Genomic DNA, 19,881 nt, shown 5'->3' on the forward strand with positions numbered 1-19,881 from the left:
TAACACCATCTGTTTGCTGCACAAATTAGTCTTTTTTTTTTTTTTTTTAGTTTAGGACTCCAAATTGAGGTTATTCCTGAAATTGTAGATTATAAAAAAAAAAAAAGTATAATTTTTTTTTTTTAAAGGGGACCTATTATGCCCTTTTTCAAAGCCTTACGTTTCTTTTTGGGCTCTACTAGAATAGGTTTTCATACTTTAGTGTGAAACAACATTATTTTCACATAGATTGTTGCAGCACCTCTCCTTCCAGTCAGTCAGTAACGCTCTGTTTAGTTCCTGTCTTTATGAAGCCCCGCCTTCTGAAAGAGCAATGTGCTCTGATTGGTCGGCTGGACCAGTGTGTTGTGATTGGTCAACCGCTTCAAGTGTTTCGGAAATGTCACGCCCCTTATCATAACTGTGAGTTTCAAAACACTACAAACGCAACTCAACCAGGCCTTTGTGTGGGAATTATTTAAATTAGGGATACTGTGACGTGTACTTTCCATGTGAAAACTCAAGACTACAATCAAGGCGTTTCAGGGAGTTTAGAAACAGTGCGCACTGATATAACTCCCTTTGGAGTGGACTTTTTGCTTTGTAACTTTACAGATCTTTTTCATGCTCAAACAGCCACATTACGCAGTAAAAGTTGAAAATGTAAAAAATCATAATAGGACAGCTTTAAGTAGTTCAGAAGTGGTTTAGCTACTCAGCCAAGAAACTGTACTCATCTAAATGGGCTCATACTTGTAGAAGTATGATCACAAGTATGTCAAAGTAATAGTACTATACTATAATATAGTACTATAATAGTAATATACTCATTCTAGTACATCTAGTAGAGCAAATGCAACAAAAACAAACACCTCAATGCAATGTTAAGAAGGCATGAAAGATACAGTAGATAAAAACACAACAGAACTCAATACAGTGAAGAAAAAAAAAATCAAAGGAAACACAAGGATATTTTATTAGGCTCATCAACTGACAATTACAGAAAAATGCAAATAACAACAGCTGCCTTCTGAGCAGCTTTTTAATTACTAAGGTACAAAAAGGATCGTTCATCATGGCAACCAGTCAATTGTTCACATCTTATCATGCCAAGCCCTTATAAAGTTGGTTTAGAATGCTACATGGTCAAACTGCATAGTGTAGTGTGTACGGCTTATTGAGCCTATATATACTTCATATTCAAAGTGAATCAAGGTTGAACAGTCTTTTTATAACACGAGTATGCAGTGCTTGGCATTTTCCATGATAAGAGGTGTTCGGTAGAGTGCTACTGGACAGAGGAGTAATGTGTCAGAAATATAAGAAAGTTCTAATAGGAAACTTACAAAAAACAAACGGCACATAGTTCAAGCACACTGTCACCCCCCCCAACCCCAATACAGAACCTAATCTCCACAAGAGATATTTTCATTACTAAAGTGCATCTCTGCAAGACTTGTCATGAAAAGTGATTGTTGGTTCTATTTAAAAAAAAGAAACACAGAAAAACATATGCAAATAGATATACGTAGTTGTGTATTTTGCTTATTTAAAAGTATTTGACTTATTTTTAAAAGTTTGTTTGTACGGTAGAAATGTTTTTTAAAAACTATTTACATGCAGGGTTTTGTATTATTTATTTTTTTGTGAAGTATGAAGTAATTTACAGACAGCAAACATAGGTGTGTTTTCCAAGGCAACGGCTAATGAGCGAGCACTGTTTTTCCCTTTTGTTTTGATTAAACTACTATATTTTTAAGAAAACATGGTGATAAAAGCACAGATTGGTGATCAAGGATTTTCACTCTTTTAATAGTTGATGGATATCATGTCTCTTTTTCTCTCACCCAAGCAGTGCCTTCATATTTTGGGCAGCTTTGGTGCACTTATGATGGGGTTGGTCTCCTGTAGAAAGCGCCGGCCTGCGCTTTTGTAGTCGTAGGTGCAGTCGTGGGTCTCTGAGTAGCGGTGCACGGAACAGAAGATGTTGCCACACCTTAGACAAAAATAAGCATATCTTTATGAGAACTGCATTAATCAGACACCATTCCAAACCAATGCTTTTTCTAAGATGTGAGAGAAAATGCACTTCCTCAGAGCTGAATAAATGGTGTTTGGAGTCCATCCGGATCGGATGTTCATTGATTTTCAGAATGGAACTAAAGCTGTTAGAAAACTATACAGAACAAAGCTCAAAGAGGGACCAAATGGAATTGTTTCTAAACTTCCCACACAGAGATCATGCATCTTTATTTTTAGAAGACCATGTCTTATTTTTCTTATAAACCCAGCATCTTGACAAAATAATGCTTAAGTTTCTATACAATATATAGTATAAATATAAATATTAGTATGAATATATATATTCAGTGCTGATTATATGTAATCTAGATTACGATATATAGTATAAATATATATAAATTAATTGGTAACCACCCTATAGTGTTGAATTTATTGATCAAATAAAAAAAAATTACATGAAAGCTGAGCATTATAATAACACATAAATTACAAAAATGCCCTGGAAATCGATTTAAGAAGGCAAATATCACAAATATGCTGATTTAAGTAAGAACTAATAGAACACTGATGGGAATATTGCTTCAGAATAAATTACATTTAGGCTACACCACAGAAAAAAATAAAAAATAAAGCACATAACATGGCTTAATGTCGAGCCCTGATGCTGACTGATACTAATTATTATTATAAGTGTTAATAATAAACAGTTGCTGACATATTTCTGTGGAAACTGCGACAATTATTTTCTCAGGATTCTTTGATGACTAGAAAATTCAAATAAACAGCATTTATTTGAAATGGAAATATGGAAATTTAAGTGCCTATGTGTGTATATATATATTATATTATATTATATTATATGTATGTATGTATGTATGTATGTACAGCAGGACAAGTAAGAAGTCATTCTAAAATATAATAATTTAAGAATAAACCTAGGCCTACCACCAAACTAAATATTGGGGGATGTGTCCCTTTCAGTGTTTATGGTGATTACGGCCCTGCTATGAACAAACAAATCAGTCAGGTTGAAAAGAAAGCTCTTTTTAATTATTAATCAGTTTAGCTGGATGGATTCTATACGGCGCAGGAGAGAATAACAAGCACAGCTTTCTAATTAGACCTTTGCAAAGATGCATCACATAAGACTTTGCCTCATTCAAACCTTTAGGTCAACATAGAGAAACTGAAGTCACAGATGGTGTTATCTGCAATAATGATGCATGACATTTATGAGAACTACTGTCACCTCTGAACAGAAATAGCTCGGTCTTGTCAAGTGCAAACGCTCAAAATGAAGTGCATACCTCCGTTTTAGATTGCAGATACACATTAACTACCCTCTTGTAAAGAAAAGAAAAAAAAACTCATACTGAGGGATACGTAGAGAGAATGCACTGTACCTGCATTCATAGCTGGTGGCTAAACCAGTCTTCTTCCCACACAGGAAGCAGTGCTTTGAACTCTTTTTCTTTGTTCCAGTGGGAGCCTTCACCGGGGGCAAGTGATGTGTTGAAGTGCCTAAAACAACATTTCCACATACACAGACAATGACAGGAATTGAACAAGAGAGACAATTTCAACACCAATAAAATATGGATTCAAAGGGGAAAAAAACTACCCATGTACCTTCAAAACCTCCCTGTTTATTTCTACGCAAGTCACAACGATAAGAATCTACAGAAAGACCCACAATGTGACAAAATCGTACCAAGCACTGGGGCGTGAGATTGGATTTCCAGTCATGTACTTGCTGGTCTATCTATTCTGTTATTTGCCATCACTGTTGCATTTTCGAGCCAGTGACAATCTGAGATGTGACAGACCAGTCAGATGCTCTGAAGCACTGGCGGTAAAATGTCAGGGAACATTTCCCAAATGTATCAGCACCACCTGTTGCAAAACCACCATCCAGGCTCCTAAGTGCACAATCACGCAGGAAGTCTCTCTACGCATCAAACGTCTGAGTGAAGATGTGCTTCTATTTTGTGTGTTTTGCATGCATGCATGCTTTTGTAAACATGTGATCATGTGAATATTTATCTATGCGACTGAGTTGTGGTGTTCATGTCCTGTTTCGTGATTTCAGTCAGCTGTTATGCTCTGCTCTTTATGATGGTGAATATTTAAAAGCCTGACAGGCTGCGCTCATTTAAAATACACCTCCTGACCTCCAGGAAATGATAATTAAAGATAGACAGATATAGTGTTCAGATGAATTCATCGACCGATATGCTGATTTGCTGCTCAAGAACCATTTCTTATTTTCTTAATCTTGAAAAGAGTTGTGACATAATAATAAGTGTCTTTACTGTCACTTCTCATCTATTTAATGCATCCTGTAAAATCAATCTGAATGAACGGTAGGGTATCGAGTATTTTCCAAAATACTGCCCCCCTAAATCACAAGCTCAATCCAAGTTGAACACTCGTACTGAGCTAGGACGAAGGCAGCTATGAACTCAGAAGTTTCCCAAACAAGTGACATATGCAGCATGACAATAAAGCAGTGGACTGTGCATTTACAAATGGGTTTCACAATCCTGAGGAAGACAGGCGTAAAAATGAAGCAGTGAAGAGTGGAAAAAGTGTAACAAATGGCCAAGACTTGCCACGAATGCATTACTCTCAACAACAAAAAGTTTCTCAGTGACATGGGGCAGCACTGTAAGATGGTGTTCTGAATGGTTCGTTTCACATGAACAGCACACTGTTTAAGTCAAGCCACTCACCTAATCTCTTTATTGAACTGGAGAGGCCGCTTGATGAGCTTGACGGCTGCAACGACAAGATTTTGTGTGATAAAGCGTTTGTGAGATTGTTGCAGCACTATTCTCATTAGTTGAAATGCCAAAACTAATGAATCGCACTTGTAATCTGTCTTGCATGGTGTACAATGTGCAGCAAGCGTCTTTCGTGACAGGATACACGGTCTACTAGTAGTACTAATTTGCTCGACAGCATTTGCATGTCATTTTGAGTTAAAGTAATTCATTTTACAACAAATGAATCAAATAAAATTAAAATATAAATTATTTAAATATACTAATATTAATAAATTATTCAAATGGATAGCTCTGAATTCTTAATGTACACACACACACACGTCACGTTTGAACAAAACTGTTAAATAAAATATAGCACATCAGTTAACTAATGTGTCAAGTTGCAAAATTGCTTGTAAAATTGCTCACTTACTTTGGTCAATATTGTAATCACGATTATTTAACATAGTATAAACACGATATGACCTGACAATATGATATGACAAAACCTTATACGATACTGATAACCTATATATCAAATTTATTTAGCTGGATATAAGGTTGTTATGATATCAAAAGTTTAGATACTACAATTTCACAATCCTCTATACCAATTTCGACAAGATTTTGCATTATAAAGCGCTCGTGAGCTTGATATAGCGTTATTCTCATTAGCTGAAATGCCTAAACGAATGAATCACGCTTTATAATGTGCAGTAAGCGTCTTTTCGTGACAGGACACAGTCTCTATTAGTAGCATAAATTTTCATGACAGCATTCACATGTAATATTGAGTTAAAGCAAACATCGTTTCTCCTTGCAACCAACTGAGATCAAATGAACAACAGCAGTTTAAAAGGGGAGATCTGTAAAAGCAGAAGCAGAAGTCAAGGTTGCAAACTCACCGTGTAGCCAGCTGTTCTCTGTAGGGGGGAGATCCTTCTCAGCAGGTCTTCCTGCAACAGATGGATGTTGGTTGGTAGGGGGGCGGCTGTAGCGCATAACCTGCCCAGAGAATACGGTCCAGCCAAGGCCTCTTGACCTCCGCCGCCCGCCAGGGAGGCCAGAAGCTCTGCGTTGCTCATCGTGCCCAATGGCTCTTTAGTTGCTTTATTGGCCATCTTTGTAATATCTCGGGCCTCGCTTTTGGAAATCACCTCTGAGCGCTTGTCGACTTTGAGCCCACATACAGATGTGGTCCGTGAGGGGGAGCCGACCGGAAGCGACGGGCTGTTGCTGGTTCTGAGGAGAGCATGTGTTGGACTGGGCTGCATGGCGGAACCCGTAAACTCAAAGTGTTGCGGTATGTGAGGAGGAGCTAGGGAGTCACCGGCGAAGTGTAGGTCAGGTTGGGATCCCAGCCTCCAGTTTGAGTTGATGGCTTGGGAAAGAAGAGGAGCTGCGGTGTTGGGTTCCGGCAGAGTTATAGAGTTCAGACCTTGCTCACGCTGAGAGGACACGTCCAGGCTCAGGGGCTCAGGAAGATTGAAGGGAACAGCTTTGGGCGGCTCCATTACAGCAGAGTTCTCGGTTACCGTTAGTATGTCATTCTGGAGATCCACCTCATCCTGAACTCCAGGGCTGGACAGAAGAGATACAGGTGGGTACACGCAGTCTCGCATGACTTTAGGCCCTCTCATATCCAATCTGGACACTTTGGGAGGGAGTCTGATCTTCCTGGGCACCGGATTATCCCACGGTTCCTCAGCCTGAAGCATATATATGCCTGAAGCTGCAGAGGAAGGATGAGCGCGGCTTGAGGAAGTGGGACTTGAGAGAGATGCGAATGGTTGGCGGGAGGTGCCAGCAGCAGGGGATGAAACTGCAGGCTGCTGCTGATTTCCGATCGGAGGTAGATGCGTTGACGAGGCGTGGCCTATCTGAGGAAGGACACGAAACATTCGGTGGTGTCGGGCAGAGCCAAACGAACCGCTGCAGGGCCGCGGACCCACTGGAGGTCTGACTTTTAATTTAGCAGTCTTCTTGGGCTGACAAAGACACAAGAAAACAATCACATACATATCATGACAAAGAAAGCACATAAACAGAGAAGATCTGATAGCATTCCTTTCTGATCAGGATTCTGGGCGGTATGACCAAAATCTTATATAGCGGAGTGAACCACGGAAAAAATATATCTAATTTAATTAATGAGACAAAGTAATTTAATGAACAAATTCGCAATGCATCATTAAAATTCTAGGCAATACAGATTTTTAGTTATGGTCAATAAACAGTGGCAGATATTAAATGTATAATATTTATAGTTTTGTCTAAATAAATTAAAAATGAAACACTAAAAACGAAAATCAACTGCTGTAAATGGTATTTGTGAATTTATGCAGCACAACATTATAATGTACGGTATGAAAATGCATGTTCATTTTGAGATTTGCTAAAGACTACATTTAAGAGCGTTATTAAATTATTAGTGTTTTTTTAAGGTTAGATGATAGCAAAGGTAATCTCAATGTAAAAGTAGGTGACATGAGCATGCACAATTAAATATCCAATACCGTAAATAAAAACTGTATTAAAAAAAGAAAAATGAACTGATAACCAAGATGGTACAAATATATTGTGCATCCCTAAAAATAGTTCATATTATAATAACTGTGGTAATGACTATTATTGGATAATCCTGTGGAATCTGTAATAAAAAACACTTTTGGAACTTGGTAAACCAAATATATCTTAATCCAAAATATATCATTTGAAGTCTGGCATTGTTGCAAAAATAGCTTTACAAAATGACTCAAAACTGTAAAAATAAATAAATAATTAGTTTATTTATAAAATATTAATAAATTATTGTTAAAAAAAAATAGCTCTGAATTATTTTTGTACACACATTTAATCATGTTGAAAAACTAAATAGCACATCAGTTGAATCCTAATTAATGTGTCAAGCTGCGATATTGTTTGTAACTGTAACCAATTAAACCGTGCTTCATGTTACACCTTAATACATCAAAACATTTCTATGATGTTGGCAGGAGCAATGCATACAGTACATAAACATGCAAACTGATCAACTATGGTAAGAGTGTAAGCAATAACAGCAAAGGTTTCCTAGACAGATAAAAACACATATCTGCGACTAAGACATGTCTACTGACAACTATGCATATTTAAATGTGAATAATTAACTTCATATGCCAATCTGCTGAGCTTGTGGTTATTACTGCGCCAGTTAATCAGACACAGCGTGGGATGGGCGACATTCCCTCAAGCCAGCTGGAGAACTGCGCGCACATCCATACTTCTCCACTGACGAATCTAATCAGATGTGCTCGACAGTAAGAAGGTTCATGCACTTCATGATAAAATAATATTGCTAGAATATGTGGAGGAGGAAAAAAGAAAGATGAATAGCACTTCTAGTCCGTATATTTTGTTACCTTTTTGTTAAGGTTCATATTCTCCATCTTGGCCTTGAGCAGCTTCATCTTGCTCATTGTGATGGAGTTCTCCAGAGTCTGCTGTTCTGAAGATGCACTCTCTGATTCTTCCTCCTCCTCCGTGTACACATTGTGTACCGAGGCACCGCTGAAACAAGCACATACAAGGAGGAACTCTTAGGTTGTTTGAGATTTGCAAAAGATTACATTTTACAGTTTTATTAAAGTGCCCCTATTATGCTATTTTAAAGGTTCCTTATTTTGTTTTGGAGGTCTCCTACAATAGGTTTACATGTATCAACAGCATTTTCTTATAATATACATTGTACATGACCTCATTTCTCAAAGAGTCTGGTTTAGTCTCTCTAAACCTCTCCTTTCTGTGAGCCTACTTTGCTCTGATTGGTCAGATGGCCTAGTCTGATATGATTGGTCTACCACTTACAGCGCATGTTGGAAACTAAACGCCTATTATCATATCTGAATTTCAGCTCCGGAGGCTTCCTCAGCATTTGAATACCTATATTTGAAATATTTGTCACCTTTGGCTTTTGGCTTGCTTAGTTGAGGACTTAATATTCAACAATATTATTGATCTGCCTGCGTTGACACCATTATATGAGAACTGAACTGAGCTGGATTATGACATCACTTTTTTTCTCTAGAGCAGCTTTATATACTGTATATAAATGAACTAAATTCATAATTTTTATAATTTAATAAACAATTTAATAAATACTGCTGTACAGCAGAAACAAAATGTGTTGCATTATTTTCCTGTTATCACTGTAAAGCTGCTTTGAAACAATCTGTTTTGTAAAAAGCGCTATATAAATAAAGGTGACTTGACTTGACGTTACGTAGGTATGTAACAGGAAGTGAGACTGGAATTACTAACGACTCGTTTCGTTTCTTTTAGGAGACATATAACTTTATTTGTCGTGCACTTTGATCTTTAAAACTTTACAGACCTTTTACATCCACAAGCAGCCATATTACGCACTGCATGAAAGGTAGTATTTGAAAAAGGGGAACTTTAAATTATTATTTTGGGGAAATTATTTTTGGAAGTTCATTTGGCGATGCTAATTATGCAGACTTAACAGACTGTGAAGTTTGCCAGTAAATGCTGATACATGTCTTCATTAGTAAAACAACATGACACAGGAAAACCATAGTTCGGAAACATCTGCTTTCATCAAAAAAAGGGAACCAGAGTTCAGTGTGTTCCTCTTGGCAAGTAACTTCTCTTCTTTTGAACTGACCTCAATGATTCAGACACAGGTGTGAGCGTTCCATCTCCCCTATCCACCACTCGGAAGAAATTGAGCTGATCTCCCTCACGGTACACCAGGAAGGTGACCTGTTTATTAGGCAGAGACTTTTCCCACATCTCCTCTCTCCCTGCATCAAGGCAGTCAGCGATATCCCTCGCCGAGTCATCTGTCACTGTCACTGCAGGTAACGAGAAGAAACAGGATGCAGGTCACACTAATCAATATCAGATTGTTAACTAACTGTGTGCCTGCACACCTCCTGGAATGGTAATGAGCAGCTTTTGTTTTTGACCTTAAAACCATTGTATAGTGGCACAAAGGAAGGATTAGAAAGTGGCAACAAACCCAGCTTTCACGGAACTGTTGCAGGCCTGTACTGCAGTAGCACTTGTCAAGACTTTCCAAAGCCATTCATGAACTATTTCAGTGGTTACCTCATTAAATACTCATGTGATTTGCGTTACTTTTCTGCGTTGCTTTTTATTTCAGCATCTTAGGAATACAGTGCTGAACAGCGATTGCAAACACATTAACTTGAGTGTTGAATAGACTAATGTATTTGTAGTATATTTTTAAAGATTAACTCTTTAAATCCTGACATTCAAATAAATTGTTAAAAGAAAAACATAGTAGAGAATAGAAGATTAGAAACTGAAAAATCAAATCAAATAATATATATCAATAAATATATTTATTAGATTAAACATTAAATATATTTTGCACATGTATGTTTACCATAATTGATATATCAGGCTTTTATGATCTTTTATGACCTTTGAAGCAACTTTTTGTACACATTTTTTATTTTTATTTGTGGTAGTTTCAGTGCCAAAAAATAAATAAAACCAAGTTATAAAAAAAAAATATATATATATATAGTGAGGAAAATAAGTATTTGAACACCCTGCTATTTTGCAAGTTCTCCCACTTAGAAATCATGGAGGGGTGCATGTCCACTGTGAGAGACATAATCTCAAAAAAAATTAAATCCAGAAATCACAATGTATGATTTTTTAACTATTTATTTGTATGATACAGCTGCAAATAAGTATTTGAACACCTGAGAAAATCAATGTTAATATTTGGTACAGTAGCCTTTGTTTGCAATTACAGAGGTCAAATGTTTCCTGTAGTTTTTCATCAGGTTTGCACACACTGCAGGAGGGATTTTGGCCCACTCCTCCATACAGATCTTCTCTAGATCAGTCAGGTTTCTGGGCTGTCGCTGAGAAACACGGAGTTTGAGCTCCCTCCAAAGATTCTCTATTGGGTTTAGGTCTGGAGACTGGCTAGGCCACGCCAGAACCTTGACATGCTTCTTACAGAGCCACTCCTTGGTTATCCTGGCTGTGTGCTTCGGGTCATTGTCATGTTGGAAGACCCAGCCTCGACCCATCTTCAATGCTCTAACTGAGGGAAGGAGGCTGTTCCCAAAATCTCGCAATACATGGCCCCGGTCATCCTCTCCTTAATACAGTGCAGTCGCCCTGTCCCATGTGCAGAAAAACACCCCCAAAGCATGATGCTACCACCCCCATGCTTCACAGTAGGGATGGTGTTCTTGGGATGGTACTCATCATTCTTCTTTCTCCAAACACGTTTAGTGGAATTATGACCAAAAAGTTCTATTTTGGTCTCATCTGACCACATGACTTTCTCCCATGATCTCCTCTGGATCATCCAAATGGTCATTGGCAAACTTAAGACGGGCCTTGACATGTGCTGGTTTAAGCAGGGGAACCTTCCGTGCCATGCATGATTTCAAACCATGACGTCTTAGTGTATTACCAACAGTAACCTTGGAAACGGTGGTCCCAGCTCTTTTCAGGTCATTGACCAGCTCCTCCCGTGTAGTTCTGGGCTGATTTCTCACCTTTCTTAGGATCATTGAGAACCCACGAGGTGAGATCTTGCATGGAGCCCCAGTCCGAGGGAGATTGACAGTCATGTTTAGCTTCTTCCATTTTCTAATGATTGCTCCAACAGTGGACCTTTTTTCACCAAGCTGCTTGGCAATTTCCCCGTAGCCCTTTCCAGCCTTGTGGAGGTGTACAATTTTGTCTCTAGTGTCTTTGGACAGCTCTTTGGTCTTGGCCATGTTAGTAGTTGGATTCTTACTGATTGTATGGGGTGGACAGGTGTCTTTATGCAGCTAACGACCTCAAACAGGTGCATCTAATTTAGGATAATAAATGGAGTGGAGGTGGACATTTTAAAGGCAGACTAACAGATCTTTGAGGGTCAGAATTCTAGCTGATAGACAGGTGTTCAAATACTTGTTTGCAGCTGTATCATACAAATAAATAGTTAAAAAATCATATATTGTGATTTCTGGATTTTTTTTTTAGATTATGTCTCTCACAGTGGACATGCACCTACGACGACAATTTCAGACCCCTCCATGATTTCCAAGTGGGAGAACTTGCAAAATAGCAGGGTGTTCAAATACTTATTTTCCTCACTGTATATATATATATATATATATATATATATATATATATATATATATATATATATATATATATATATACACACACACACATACATAGAGTGTGCATATATTATATAGTATAGCATATATTTTATTTATTTTTTAAATCTAATAAAAAAAAGTTTGCATTCAGATCATCATCTGTCATCATCCAATCAACAACTGATGGATAGAACCAAGTCCCGCTCAAATTCTGACTCTACTTCCGTTACATTGCAACTCTTAGTCCTTCTACTTCCTAAAGGTCATAAATAACCCACCAGGGGGTAGATAGATTTTTTGGGGAAGGTATTGATCATGTTAATGATGCAGAAGCCTTAGAAAGCAATGATTCAAATATGATACACACAGCTTTATAGAGTTAAGACAACCAGAGCAGATTTATGATATTTCCACAGACAGAGCTTCAGATCAATGTTATTAAACTCAAATATATGCAAATCTGGGGTTTTCGAATGCACAAGTGTGAAATCACACATGATGAGTTACTAACCCAGGGTAAATAACTATAAACAGTGTGAAAGCCAGGAATCAGGATTACATTAACCTGGGGTTCAGACCGACAGGTTTAACACACTTGCAACTGTGAAAATCCCAGTCGGCGGTGGAAACTCACCTCGTCTGGTGTTTACAGGCCCTCCCCTCATGGCGAGCACCAGCTTGAGAGTGCAGCCCTCTGTGATGCTGAAAACACAAGCACAGGAAACCTAAGAGCATGCAGTAGCATAACAAACCAAAAACCGTTACAGTTCTGCCTTTATAAATATTTGCTTCACTTAACATTTGAAGCACAATGAGTGCCATCCAGCCACACAATATCTTCCCAGAAAGCCTCCATGTGGAACATTAACTGAGAAGAATTTCTGAGAAATCCACCATCTGTGACCTCCAGACTGAGCCAGTCTGCTCGAGAGAAGTGGCTGCATTTAAAGGAATAGCTCACCCATAATGCAAGTGCTGTCATTATTTACTCACCTTCATGTTGTTCCAAACCCTTTCATATGGCTTTATTTCTTTTATGGAACATAAAAGGAGATGTTTTTTGAAGAACGTCCAAGCTGCTCAAGAGCAAATAAGATTCGCGAGCCGCGGCGGAGAGGTTTTCCACGAAAAACAACTTACTCTGTCCCTCACACAAATCTATCGTACGGCTTCAGAAGACGTCGAATACAGAGCATGAGTCATATGAACTACTTTTATGATACCTTTGTGCTGCCTGGGTCAAAATATGCTTTCATTTAAAAAATTAAAAACAGCTAGGACATTCAACAAAACATCTCCGTTTGCGTACCACAAAAGAAGAAAGGGTTCAGAACGTCCTAGTTTTGTAAAGCTGGAAAACAGTTTGAAAACTCACCTGTAATCATGTAAGCAGTACTCATCTTCAAGCTCCATACCATTCCAAATCAAATGCTGCTGAGAGACCGGGATGCCTGTGACCAAACAGATGTTGTAAGATGAGTATGTATAGACATCTTTTTATAAAGCAAACTATAATAAACATTCAACAAGCAATTACGGCATCTAACAGCACATCTGACAAAAGAACAAACAAAAGACCAACTCTAAAATAGAACAGGAGCATGAGGGGAACATCTGATTGCAGTTAATGGTTGACCAAATGGAATGTGTCTGAACTGCAATCATTTGAGGGAAATAGAGTACAGGAAAGGCATAGAAAATAACATCTGGCCATTGAAATCTTATTTGTAGTATAAATCAATGTCCGGTGGCATTCAGAACTTTCACACCCTTGAGTACTCACAAACGTTTTTTTTTTTTTTTTTTTTTGACAGGCAGAGATTTCAAGGATAACTTAAAGATGTCCTTTTAGTTCAATATAGAGGCCTTTTTTTAAAGGGATGGTTCGGAGAAAAATCAACCTAGGGTCCTTTGCACCATGACCTCGAGCCAAACACAGAAGCCTTTTTTCCCTTGGTCGAACATTATTAAAGTTAGAGCTTATTTAGAGATGTCAGCCGAATGGCTTAGTGCAGGCGCTAATGGATCCAAGGTTGTATCTCGTAAATTACCCCACTAATAATGCCCAGAATGGTACCAAACTTCTACAGCAGTACAAATAGGTTCTGTACTCCTAAAACAAGGCATAGGAAAGTTTGTAAGTACATCAGAAAAAGGCTGATGTACCATATCTTGGCTCGAGGTAAAGGACCCTAGGTTGATTTTACTCCGAACCATCCCTGTAAGGCCTTATGACTGCATATCGTGAACAACTGTAAACCAAATGCACAGATTTTGTGGTAAAACCACAAAAACATCTTGTATTTAAATGTACTGGAATTAGATTTGAGAGTTACAGCCATTCAATGAGACTGCCTTCAAAAAACGCAGTCATGTGGACCACTATTTCTGCACTTTATGGTGCTTTTTGTCCCTTTTAGAGCTTGACAGCTTCCATCCCCATTTTAAGAGAAATTAGAAAGAGAAATTTAGAAGAACATAAGGGTATATGATTACTGACCTTTCGTTACAGGGTCATTTTTTCCCTATGAGATTCACAGAATGTAAACTAATGTTTGGGGCCAGTAAGATTTCTTTTATGTTTCTGAAAGAAGTCTCATGCTCACCAAGGCTGCATTTATTTGCTCAAAAATACAGTAAAAACTTTATATATATATAAAAAAATATATATATATTTTTTTTTATATATATATATATATATAAATGTCATTTATTCCTGTTATGGCAAAGCTGATTTTTCAACAACCATTACTCCAGTCTTCAGTGTCACATCAAAAAGAACTTTAATTATTTAAATAAAAAATCTTTTGTAGCATTATAAATGTCTTTACTGTCACTTTTCATCAATTGAATGGTTCCTTGCTGAATAAAACTACTATTATCTCTCCAATTGTGGTTATTAATATAATTGTGTGGAATGACTAATGTTATTTACCTAACAAATGTTTGTTAACTATGGGGAATCTTATAGAAATGTTGATATACAGTGCTATGCATAAGTGAATACACCCATGCTAAAGTTGACTAAAAAGAGGAATAAAAAAATCATATTTTGGAAATTGAACTTAATGCCTTAATTTAAAAAATTAGGAAAAATCCAACCTTTAAGGACACCAATTTTCTTTGTGAATGAATAATGTATCGTAAATAAATAAATGTTCTTCCTTAAAATACATGGTGCATAAGTGTGTACACCCCTATGTTAAATTCCCATAGAGGCAGGCAGATTTTTATTTTTAAGTAAAAAAAATTTTACAAATTTTTTTTAGGATACTATGCATCCTGATAAAGTTCCCTTGGCCTTTGGAATTAAAATAGCCCCACATCATCACATAGCCTTCACCGTACCTAGAGATTGGCATGGGGTACTTTCCATAAGATCATCTCTCAATGCAAATCAAACTAGCTATTAGGCTAACTGAAATAAAACCATGCCAATCTCTAGGTATGGTGAATGCTATGTGATGATGTGGGGCTATTTTAATTCCAAAGGCCAAGGGAACTTTATCAGGATGCATAGTATCCTAAAAAAAAATTTTTTTAAATACTTAAAAATAAAAATCTGCCTGCCTCTATGGGAATTTAACATAGGGGTGTACACACTTATGCACCATGTATTTTAAGGAAGAACATTTATTTATTTACGATACATTATTCATTGACAAAGAAAATTGGTGTCCTTAAAGGTTGGATTTTTCCTAATTTTTTAAATTAAGGCATTAAGTTCAATTTCCAAAATATGATTTTTTATTCCTCTTTTTAGTCAACTTTAGCATGGGTGTATTCACTTATGCATAGCACTGTAACTATTTAGTTCAATTATTCTTTAACCAGAGGTTTGAGTCATCACATCTGACCAATTTAACCAAGGAACATCTAACTGTGTATACTGAAACAAATTAATCAATACAAAATAATTATACAAAAGCAATGGGACAGGGTGACTCAGACAGCAGCAGAACAAATACGACTCAGATCTGCCCCCCTGTGTACACAAAATAACCAACAATCACGTCACATCCAGATCTAGCAAATATCACAGTGGTCAGGAAATAAATAACAACACAAGAAAGCACCTTAAACGCCTGAAATTTGCTTTATTATTGCTTTATAGAAGTCATTATTGCCGTTCATTCTTAGGACCGTGAATGCAAATGTTGCACCAGGACATGAAGATAAGCTTACCACTTAAATTTTTCAGACTTTTGCACTGGCCTGTGATTAAGTGAATAGATGTGTCCATCGAGTGTAAAGTGCAATAAGACACCAGAACGCACCCATGCAGCACAAAACTGGTATCCATTCCCAGAAGGGGTAGTTTTCTAGACAGGAGTGTGACAGTCAGAGTGTGCGGCTTGCCCACTGTTCAGAGACATGCCTAGTCATGCTTTTTAAACCATACACAACCTCCATGTGTCTAATCTTAATCAGAAATTTGAAAAAACATTTCATATTCAAATCTGGATTTCCTCAACACACCGAAACTGGACTTAATATGGACGCTTGTTTCCGGTAAAGGTAAATTGGGACTATTATCTCAAAATTCAGACTTTTTTCTCACAATTGGGAGTTTGTATTTCATAATTCTCACCTTTTTTCTCAGAATTGCAAAATATAAACTCGCAATTGTGATTTATAATCAGAATTGCAAGATAATATATTTGGTCAATTCTGAGACAAAAGTTAGAAATGTGAGAGAAAAATTAGCAATTGCGAGAGAAAAAAAATCTGAATTGAGATACAAAAACTTCTGAGAACAAGTCAGAACTGCAAGATAGAAATTCGCAATAACGAGTTAAAAAGTCAAAATTACAAGATGTATCGCAATTCTGAGAAAAAAAGTCTGAATTTTCTGCTCCAGATGCAAAGCATAGAGAATCTAAGATTAGCCACAAAAGAAGCACATAGCAGAACTAAAACTAGGCCATTCCTCACCTGTAATCCACAGGGCTGATAAACTCATCTTTAATAAAGCTAACTCCTGCAGGGGAGAGCAGACCTGGTGAAATTAGTGCTGTCTAACACATCAAAGTGATCCTGGGAGGAAAACCACCTCTACTTAGGACTGGCATGTTTAAATACCCACTGATGTACAAAACAGTTGTCTAGAATGGCAATGTCCCATCTCGGTTTTCAACTAATGTTTTTTCTGTTTCATTGATTTCAAAATTACAAGTCAACCAGGTGATCTAAATGAAATAAATGAAGCACTCTCAGTCCTAAATTTTTAAGCCCAACGTTTGCTCACGCGCAAGTCGTGAGAGACAAACTAGCTGTGCCCCCAAAACAAATAAAAGCTCTTCATTCAAAGAATACTTAGCTTTCTCGTTCTAACAAAGCTGTTTTCAATCATGCCATATGATGCTTTAGAGGAACAGCAACTTTAGCTACTGAGTAATAACAATGGCAGCTTTTGATAGCAAGAGAAGGGAGAGAATCAATTTATTCTCTTCTCCTTTTCTGATTGCTCATGTGTTAAACTGTTAAGACATGTTTCATCTGTAACTGCATGGGCGGATCACAAACGCAATTACTGAGTGTGCCAGTTGCTAATAAACGACTCAATTTCTTCTGAAGCTCTAAATCAGAATGAAAACATCAGACCAGGAATACTTGGAATAAATCCCGTCTTCAAAACTACTTGTGGATATTTATTGTCTAATTGTTCTAAATCATTATGCAATCACCACAGACTAAGGTGCATTTCTTATTACACTGCATACATTTTTCTCTTTAGCTGAACATAAATGATGATTGTAATGGATAAAGATTGTTTCAGATGAATGGAATGTGTGGATATACTGTAATGCATAACATGTAACCCAAACTTTTGAAGTCATTCGGATTAGAAAACCTACAATAATATGTGTACACCTACAAGTGTAACATCATCTTTATATCAAAGCATCGTGCTGTGTAATGAATCAAGAGAGGACACATAGCTTACCCTCCAATCTTTGAATCTTGGCCTTGACTGAGACAACCTGTTCAAATGGAGAGACACGTAGCTGGAAGCAGGTCCCTGTCAAAGTCTCAATGAACAGCTCCATGGTCTCGCTGAAGGGCAGCTTGTAGTGCACCACGCCTACGTTGTCATCATTGAAAAACGGTGGGTTTCTCTTGTCAGTCATTACCGCAAAGGACAGGGCTCAGGATGAGACAATAATGAACCCAGCCCAAGGTGGAGGAGTGAAGGCGGAGATGCTGCCTCGGTCACAGCAGGAACACATCATGCATGGAGCTCTGGGCTGTGGAGAATCACAATCTCTTTATTAGCAAAGTTTATACAAAAAACGTGACTTGGTGCATTTAAGAATGTTCTGGTGAATATACAAACATATATAGTACTGTTTGTTAAAGTTTGGAGTTTTTAATGTTTTTGAAAGATGTCTCTTATGCTCATTAAGCCTTCATTTATTTGATCAAAAATACAGGGGGGAAAAAAACAGTAATATTGTGAAATATTATTACAATTTAAAATAATGGTTTTCTATTTTAATATACTTTAAAATATAATTTATTTCCGTGATGTAAAGCTGAATTTTCATCAGTTTGGAACCTGTGATAATTTTTTCAGGATTCATTGATGAATAAAAAGTTTAAAAGAACAGCATTCATTGAAAATAGAAATCTTTTCTAACAATATAAATATTTATTATCACTTTGTATAAATTAAACACATCCTTGCTGAATAAAAGTGTTAATTTCTTTCAACAAAAAAACAAACTTTTGAACGATACTGTATATTGTTACAAAATATTTTGATTTTCAATAAATGCTGTTCTTTTTTTACATATTTATTCATCAAAGAATCCTGAAAAAAAGTTGTACAGGTTATAAAAAATATTAAGAAGAACAACTGTTTCCAGCATTGATAAATCAGCAAGGATCATGTGACACTGAAGACTGGAGTAATGATGCTGAAAATTCAGTTTTGCATCACAGAAATAAATTATATCTTAAAGTACATTAAAATAGAAAACCATAATATCAAATTGTAATAATATTTCACAAAATTACTGTCTCTCTGTATTTTGATAAAAATAAATGCAGCCTTAATGAACATAAGAGACTTCTTCTTCAGAGACTTTTTTTTTTTAATCGTAATGTTTCCAAACTTTTGACCGGTACTATATGTATACGTGTGTGTGTGTGTGTGTGTGTGTGTGTGTGTGTGTGTGTGTGTGTGAAACATTTGTATATATGCCTATCTATCTATAGCACTGAATACTGAATAAGCACTTTATGCCCATTTACTTCTGTTGAACAATGGATATTATGAGAATGTTTATTTAAAATTAGTCTAAACAACACAAAAGTGTCTTTAAAGCTACAAATTATGTTTTCCCAAAGTATTCTCGTCATGAGTCGACTAATAAACGAAGTATCCAAAAGGTCCAGTCGACTAGCTCGGTCTTTTCGCTTCGTACATCTATTTGCCATCTTACCTTGACAGCAGCATCATCAGGAGATCTGCAGGGAGGGACAGCTGGATCAGAGTCCCAGCCACAATACACGCCAAAAGCTAGGTAGTTACCTCTAAAGGTAAACGCGACCGATTCTCCACAGTCTCTGAACTGTTATCCGACAGAAACTTATAATAAAATGTGCTTTAATTCTGTTTTAGTGGCTAGCTAGTTTTAGCAAAGCAGCACAGTCAGCCCAGCAAACTACTCGCGGATGCCGTTGATGCTTACCAATTCCTCCTCCACCTTTGCCGTTTCTAAACGTCAAAACAACTCCTTATTTTTTCTCGAGCCAGGAACAATTGCTTTTGTTCCGATGTTATGAGGCTCAAAGGCCCATTAAATAATACAAAAAAACTGAAAAGGAGGCAGCCTATTGTGATGTTCTTGATTGACAATGAGGAGAACGAATGACATTAGCCGTTGTAGAAAAAGAGAGTCATTCGTCCAATGGTAACGCAGAGTGGGCGGGACCATGCTCGCGACTCCCCTTTCCAT

At 37.1% G+C, this 19,881-nt stretch overlaps 1 protein-coding gene across 2 annotated transcripts; it reads right to left on the reverse strand.

The window, feature by feature from the left end:
• Window positions 1-931: 931 nt before the first annotated feature.
• On the reverse strand, window positions 932-19,795 carry zfand4 (zinc finger, AN1-type domain 4). 2 transcript variants are annotated; one of them, XM_084392238.1, is made up of 10 exons: window positions 19,366-19,795; window positions 17,865-18,165; window positions 13,293-13,368; window positions 12,552-12,619; window positions 9,433-9,622; window positions 8,168-8,315; window positions 5,672-6,754; window positions 4,734-4,779; window positions 3,405-3,522; window positions 932-1,975 (listed from the first exon to the last, which is right to left on the reverse strand). In XM_084392238.1, the coding sequence occupies exons 2-10, from the start codon at window positions 18,046-18,048 to the stop codon at window positions 1,840-1,842; spliced, it is 2,049 nt and encodes a 682-aa protein (XP_084248364.1). In that variant the 5' UTR covers window positions 18,049-18,165; window positions 19,366-19,795; the 3' UTR covers window positions 932-1,839. The 2 variants fall into 2 exon arrangements, with proteins under 2 accessions (XP_084248364.1, XP_084248365.1); XM_084392239.1 differs by having other exon boundaries at window positions 19,615-19,788.
• Between the last annotated feature and the right edge of the window lie 86 nt (window positions 19,796-19,881).

The sequence above is a fragment of the Rutilus rutilus genome (assembly GCF_951802725.1).
Source record: "Rutilus rutilus genome assembly, chromosome: 20".
Taxonomy (NCBI): domain Eukaryota; kingdom Metazoa; phylum Chordata; class Actinopteri; order Cypriniformes; family Leuciscidae; genus Rutilus; species Rutilus rutilus.

What these genes read in the sequence shown, in the direction of transcription:
- zfand4 (XM_084392238.1), bottom strand. Translation starts at nt 18,048, where the DNA reads ATGACTGACAAGAGAAACCCACCGTTTTTCAATGATGACAACGTAGGC. An exon ending in AGAGAACAGCTGGCTACACG is followed by an intron (nt 4,780 to 5,671) that starts GTGAGTTTGCAA and finishes TTGTCGTTGCAG; the next exon opens with CCGTCAAGCTCATCAAGCGG. An exon ending in GCCACCAGCTATGAATGCAG is followed by an intron (nt 1,976 to 3,404) that starts GTACAGTGCATT and finishes TTTTTGTCTAAG; the next exon opens with GTGTGGCAACATCTTCTGTT.